This window comes from Zea mays, chromosome 9 (assembly GCF_902167145.1).
Source record: "Zea mays cultivar B73 chromosome 9, Zm-B73-REFERENCE-NAM-5.0, whole genome shotgun sequence".
NCBI lineage: Eukaryota > Viridiplantae > Streptophyta > Magnoliopsida > Poales > Poaceae > Zea > Zea mays.
In genome coordinates, this window is record NC_050104.1 from 142043002 (window position 1) to 142050444 (window position 7443).

Sequence of the window (7443 nt, forward strand, 5' to 3'; positions counted from 1 at the left end):
CTCAAGACATTCTAAACAAGTTTGGAATGAAGGATGCCAAGCCCATCAAGACACCCATGGGAACTAATGGGCATCTCGACCTCGACACGGGAGGTAAGTCCATGGATCAAAAGGTATACCGGTCGATGATAGGTTCTTTACTCTATTTATGTGCATCTCGACCAGATATTATGCTTTCCGTTTGCATGTGTGCAAGGTTCCAATCCGACCCTAAGGAATCCCACCTTACGGCCGTAAAACGAATCTTGAGATATTTGGCTTATACTCCTAAGTTTGGGCTTTGGTACCCTCGGGGATCCACTTTTGATTTAATTGGTTATTCAGATGCCGATTGGGCGGGGTGTAAGATTAATAGAAAGAGCACATCGGGGACTTGCCAGTTCTTGGGAAGATCCTTGGTGTCTTGGGCTTCAAAGAAGCAAAATTCGGTCGCTCTTTCAACCGCCGAAGCCGAGTACATTGCCACAGGTCATTGTTGCGCGCAATTGCTTTGGATGAGGCAAACCCTGCGGGACTACGGTTACAAATTAACCAAAGTCCCTTTGCTATGTGATAATGAGAGTGCAATCAAAATGGCCGACAATCCCGTCGAGCATAGCCGCACTAAGCACATAGTCATTCGGTATCATTTTCTTAGGGATCACCAACAAAAGGGAGATATCGAGATTGCATACATTAATACTAAAGATCAATTAGCCGATATCTTTACCAAGCCACTTGATGAACAAACTTTTACCAAACTTAGGCATGAGCTCAATATTCTTGATTCTAGAAATTTCCTTTGCTAACTTGCACACATAGCTCATAAAAATACCTTTGATCATGTCTCTTATATGCTATGACTAATGTGTTGTCAAGTCTATTTCAAACCAAGTCATAGGTGTATTGAAAGGGAATTGGAGTCTTCGACGAAGACAAAGGCTTCCACTCCGTAACTCATCCTTCGTCGTCACTCCGAACCGCTCTCTATCTTTGGGGGAGAGAGCAAAGCAAAAGAACTCCTACTTTGGTTTAATCTTCACTCTTTTATTTATGACCAAAGGAGGAGAAAGTAATTTAAAGGGCTCTAATGACTCCGTTTTTGGCGATTCATGCCAAAGGGGGAGAAAGTATTAGCCCAAAGCAAAAGGACCGCACCATCACCTAATTTTAAAATATTCAATTGTCAATTTGGTATCTTAATATGTTCAAAAATGGGGAGAAAGTAGTATTTCCAAATTAATTCATCAAAACCCTCTTGAACACTAAGAGGAGGATTTCATTTAGGGGGAGTTTTGTTTGGTCAAAGGAAAAGCATTTGAAACAGGGGGAGAAAATTTCAAAACTTGAAAATGCTTTGCAAACTCTTATTCATTTACCTTTGACTATTTGCAAAAGAACTTAAAAAAAATTTACAAAAGATTTTGCAAAAACAAAACATGTGGTGCAAGCGTGGTCCAAAATGAAGAAACAATCCATGCATATCTTGTAAGTATTTATATTGGCTCAATTCCAAGCAACCTTTGCACTTATATTATGCAAACTAGTTCAATTATGCACTTCTATATTTGCTTTGGTTTGTGTTGGCATCAATCACCAAAAAGGGGGAGATTGAAAGGGAATTAGGCTTACACCTAGTTCCTATATAATTTTGGTGGTTGAATTGCCCAATACAAATCTTTGGACTAACTAGTTTATTCTAGTGTATAAGTTATACAGGTGCAAAAGGTTCACACTTAGCCAATAAAAAGACCAAGTATTGAGTTCAACAAAAGAGCAAAGGAGCAACCGAAGGCTCCTCTGGTCTGGCGCACCGGACTGTCCGGTGTGCCACCGGACAGTGTCCGGTGCACCAGAGGACTCCAACTCCAACTCGTCACCTTCGGGAAAATCCAGAACCGACGCGCTATAATTCACCGGACTGTCCGGTGTACACCGGACAGTGTCCGGTGCTCCAACGAAGACGCTGCTCCAGAACTCGCCAGCCTCGGGATTTCTCGAAGGCTGCTCCGCTATAATTCACCGGACATGTTCGGTGTGCACCGGACTGTCCGGTGCATCCTCGGAGCAACGGCTACTTCGCGCCAACGGCTACCTGCAACGCATTAAATGCGCGCGCAGCGCGCGCAGAAGGCAGGCGCGCCCATACCGGCGCACCGGACACTGAACAGTTCATGTCCGGTGCGCCACCGGACATCGAGGCGGGCCCAGAAGTCAGAACTCCAACGGTCAGATTCCAACGACACTGGTGACGTGGCTGGGGCACCGGACATGTCCGGTGTGCACCGGACTGTCCGGTGCGCCATCGAACAGACAGCCTCCACCAACGGTCAAGTTTGGTGGTTGGGGCTATAAATACCCCCAACCACCCCACCATTTATTGCATCCAAGTTTTCCACTTCCCAACTACTTACAAGAGCTCTAGCATTCAATTCTAGACACCAAAGAGATCAAATCCTCTCCAAATTCCACACAACGCTCTAGTGACTAGTGAGAGAGATTTGCTTGTGTTCTTTCGAGCTCTTGCGCTTGGATTGCTTTCTTCTTTCTTGATTCTTTCATTGCGATCAAACTCACTTGTAATTGAGGCAAGAGACACCAAACTTGTAGTGGTCCTTGTGGGAACTTTGTGTTCCAAGTGATTAAGAAGAGAAAGCTCACTCGATCCGTGGGATCGTTTGAGAGAGGGAAGGGTTGAAAGAGACCCGGCCTTTGTGGTCTCCTCAACGGGGAGTAGGTTTGCGAGAACCGAACCTCGGTAAAACAAATCCCGTGTCACACTCTCCATTTGGTTGTGATTTGTTTTTCACCCTCTCTCGTGGACTCGTTTATATTTCTAACGCTAACCCGGCTTGTAGTTGTGTTTATATTTGTAAATTTCAATTTCGCCCTATTCACCCCCCTCTAGGCGACTATCAATGACCCACACAACGACATGCCATGTTTTTCGAATGGTTGTATGGTAGAATGTGTTTTTTGAGCTACATGTTCGTGTTGTCGATGTTTTATTATGACACGGATGACACCACCCTAAACGTCCTTGTCAAATTAGTGTTGGCTCGAACTATCGTTTTTTGCCGGACCTCTCGATGGTTTGGGAGGTTTTGGGTTTTAACTAGACCTAGACATGGGCCACCCTACCCGACTGACTCGATACGACCTACCCAAAAAAAACCAATCCAACTCAACTCGTCCAATACGACGGATAGGTACGGATCATAGTTTTTGACTCACAACAATCCACAAGCCGAATATGAGCCATAATCTTTTACCCAAAAACCAAAAACGACTAAAAGTCAAAAAAAATATTGACCAGATGTGTCCAACAAGGAGACACGGACCAACCCGACCCAACCAACACTATGCACGGGTCGGATGCGGGCCATGCCAAGCGACCCATGACCCAATCTAAACACAATCCGACGTTTGATCAGGTCGTCACGCTTACCGGTGCTATAACAAGGTTTGAAGAACCACGCGGACATAACTCTCGTTGAGCATCCGTTTGGTTCACATATTGGTAACGTAATGAGTAATCGATAACGTTAAATTATGTTTGTTTAAGTCCAACCGTAATCGATATCACACTATAAATGGATATCTGCTTATTCAAATTTGTTACCGCTGGTATTCGAGTGTGAATCGTTATCATTACCATTTACGTTACATTTCGTGAACCAAAAGGCACTTAATTGCAAACATGAAAATTGGGAAGGATCTATCGGTCGCCTTCACGAGACGAAACCCAAACGATGCGCCTTGTGCCCCTGTGTGTGACCTGTTCCAACACGGGGAGAAGCCAAGGAAGACGGAGAGAGCATCAGGATTCCGACTTCTTCACGCGCGTGCGACGGTTGGCGTTAATTCTTGTCAAGAAACGTCATCACCTCCGCATCTGTTTCCTGCAAACCGGACAATCTGATACAGTTCTTACTTATATATCGGATCTGGTCTGAACTTCTGGTTTCAGAACGATACAAGCAAAGCACTCAAGTTATTAGGCATCTTCAGAACTCATGAATTTTATATGCGCGACTTGGAGCAAGATTCTGAGTTGTTGCCATGGCATCACACGCTATCGCCGTCGGCCCCCAGATCTCTCACATCCTGCTCTTCTTCACAGGGCCGAGCTCTTTGGCTCTGGCCCTCAGCTCGTGCTTCTTGATCTTCCCCGTGGCCGTCTTGGGCAGCGGCCCGAAGATGACCGACTTGGGCACCCAGTACCCCGGCATCCTCTCCCGGCAGAAGCGCATGATGTCGTTGGCCAGCGCCGCCTCGTCCGACCCGTCGGCTGCTGCTCCGTCCTTGAGCGTCACGAACGCGCACGGCGACTCGCCCCACCGCTCGTCGGCCCTGGCGACCACCGAGACCTCGAGCACCGCCGGGTGCGCGCACAGCACCTTCTCCACCTCCAGGCTGCTGATGTTCTCCCCTCCGGAGATGATCACGTCCTTCATCCGGTCCCTCACCTCGACGTACCCGTCGGGGTGCTTCACGCCGAGGTCGCCCGAGTGGTACCACCCTCCCGCGAACGCCTCCGCGTTCGCCCTGGGGTTCTTGAGGTACCCCTTCATCACGGCGTTGCCCCGCAGCACGATCTCGCCGTACGACTTGCCGTCGGCCGGGACGGGCGCCATCGTCTTGGGGTCCACGACGTCCAGGCCCTCCATCGCGATGTACCTGACGCCCTGTCGGCAGTGCAGGCGGGACCGCTCCTCCAGCGGCAGCTCGTCCCACTCGGGCTTCCACGCGCACACCGTCGAGGGACCGTACGTCTCTGACAGGCCGTACGTGTGCGTGACGCGGAACCCACGGATGGACAGCGCGCCCAGCAGGGACGGCGTCGGGGCGGCTCCGGCCACGTTGACACTGACGACGCGGGGCAGCGGCAGGAAGGTCTCGCTTGCCGGAGCGTTGATCAGGTTGTTAAGGACGACAGGTGCGGCACAGAAGTGCGTCACTCCTTGCTTCGTGATGCCTTCGTATATGGCTTTTGTGCTCACCTGCAAAGTGCGAAATGGTGTTTCAGAAATCAGAATCACCAAATAATTGAGTAGTATATGTAGCTAAAATTAAATGTACCCTGCACAGGCATTTAGGACCAGAATGTCCTCCCTACAGGAACATATGGTTAGCATACCTGGCGAAGACATATGCTTGTTCCGCAGAACGCTGCCAGCGCCCAAGTGTAGCACCAACCATTGCAATGGAACATGGGCAGAGTCCACAAGTAGACAGCCCCTTCAGGCATCCCCCACACGATGGCAACGCTGAGTGCCATGAGATAAGCACCGCGGTGATGCAACACGACGCCCTTTGGGCTGGAAGTAGTCCCAGAAGTGTAGCCTAGGGCGATGCTCTGCCACTCGTCCTTCGGTGGCTTCCAACTGAACTCCGGGTCACCGGTTTTCAGAAACTCTTCATACTCTATGGCTCCCTTTCCCAGAGCATGCTGTAGAGACTTGGGATCACAGGTTGGGTCGCCGATGACGATCAAGATTGGAGGCCGCCTGAAAGCCGATGTCTTCTTCTTGCCAATTATTTTCAGCGATTCTTCGGCTAGGGTGCAGAATTCTTGGTCCACCATCACAACTTCTGCCACGGAGTGTTCAAGGAGGAATGCTATTGTCTCGGCGTTTAGCCGAATATTGACGCAGTTCACAACAGCTCCTGACATTGGGACACCGAAGTGAGCTTCATAGACAGCCGGGACATTAGGAGCTATCACAGCAACCTAAGGAAACCAAAACAAATCAGTCGGTATCAGTAAAGCAACATTTGTATAAAGATAATAAAAAAAGACACACTGGAATACGGTAAGTACCCTAGGGACCACGTAACCAGAGTGTTTATGTTAGTAGCTAAATGGATCATCCAGTTATATTTTTATTAAAATTAGTTTTGTTGCAAACGTGCAGCAACCACACAAATTAACATATACACCATCTGTCACTTGTTGAGTGCCATCTAGATTTCTGTGCCTGTGTCGGTTCGCTTCGGATTAAAGCTGGTTGTTTGGATTACTGCAGCTACAATCCATAAAGACAAAAACACTGTATAATCAGTAGAAGCCGGTACAGATTAAAGTCATATATTAGTAACATTTGTACCTCCAAATAATGGTATTATAAAAATATATGCAACGATCAATCTAATGATACTTCGTAAGTCTCAACAGAGTGACAGAGACAGAGAGGCCAATGTCATGGATAAGACAAAAATAAGATAAGCTTATCTTATTTTGACTAGAAACAGTAGGATTGCCGTATTTCATTTTGCTGAGCAAAGCAACTAGAGTAAGAGATCAGTTCAGGCACCTTCTAGAAGTAAGGGGTATACGTATACCACATTCTGCAGCCACTTGCTGCTGATATGGACTAGACAATTCCACTACATGCTGAATAGGCAAATGAACTATCTGGAACAGGTAATCCAGCATAAATAGCATCTCATCAGAAGAACATAAATAGCGCAAATCAAGCCTATCACTTAACTGCAGCGGTCATCAAACAGGGAAGATCTCAATGCTTAACAGAAGATAACAACTTCTCCAGAGCGGGAGAGCAGGGGAACCTAACGCGGCATGATCATAACATTAATGCCAACTAAGATGCAACACGAAGGGATTGGCTGCAAATTAGGGCCGTATACAGCAATCAGAAAAACTACATATTTTTTAAAATAAAGCACCTGAAAAGAGAGAGAGAGAGAGAGAGAGAGAGAGAGAGATCATGGGGATAACTACACATAGCACACCAGTTTTTTTTTCTTTTCTTTTTTGAAGTAGAAAAGAGTACATGTCCATCTTGCACAGGTAGCAATCAGGGAAAGGGCCTCCTGGTTATTGCAAATGGCTCATCTTGCATAAAAAAAGGCTACTGAAATTCTAATCACTGTACGCTCAGGTCCTGTCCAAATCTCCAAGGTAGCATAGTTGAAAACTAAGTTCTCTACTCCATAAAAAAAAAGTACCAAAAAACCCGACACAGTCCACATGTGTCGATCTATGTGCACGGGGGGAGAAATCATAAATTGCTATTAAAAATGAGGAAACAGAACCAGAGAAGGAAGTTGAGTAAACTCACCGTGCTTCCGTGGCCGACGGATAGGCGCGCGAGGGCGGATGCGAGGCGGCGGCAGCGGCGATAGGTGTCAGCCCAGGTGTAGCGCACGGGGCCGTGCACGACGGAGGCCCTGCCCGGATGCGCCAGCGCCGCGCGCTCGAGGAACCAGAGCGGAGTGAGCGCCGTGTAGTTGGCGTCGTTCCGCGGCAGATCGTCGATGTCCCGCTCCGGCGCCGCGAACCCGCTCACCGGTCCCGTGGAAGTGGAACCCATCCTCCTCTCCCTCGCTCGCTCTCTGTCTCTCTCGCTAAAACTGTGACGAGTCGGACACTAGAGAGTACCGATCAGTGTCGAAATTGTGATTAGAGAGAGTGAGAGAGTGGAATGGGAAGAGGAGGAT

General features: G+C 47.9%; 1 protein-coding gene across 1 annotated transcript; it reads right to left on the minus strand.

Annotated features, from left to right (window-relative positions):
* Positions 1–3568: 3568 nt before the first annotated feature.
* LOC100281089 (uncharacterized) lies at positions 3569–7443 on the minus strand. The gene is made up of 3 exons (NM_001154008.3): positions 7065–7443; positions 5120–5713; positions 3569–4982 (listed from the first exon to the last, which is right to left on the minus strand). The coding sequence occupies exons 1-3, from the start codon at positions 7314–7316 to the stop codon at positions 4080–4082; spliced, it is 1749 nt and encodes a 582-aa protein (NP_001147480.1). The 5' UTR covers positions 7317–7443; the 3' UTR covers positions 3569–4079.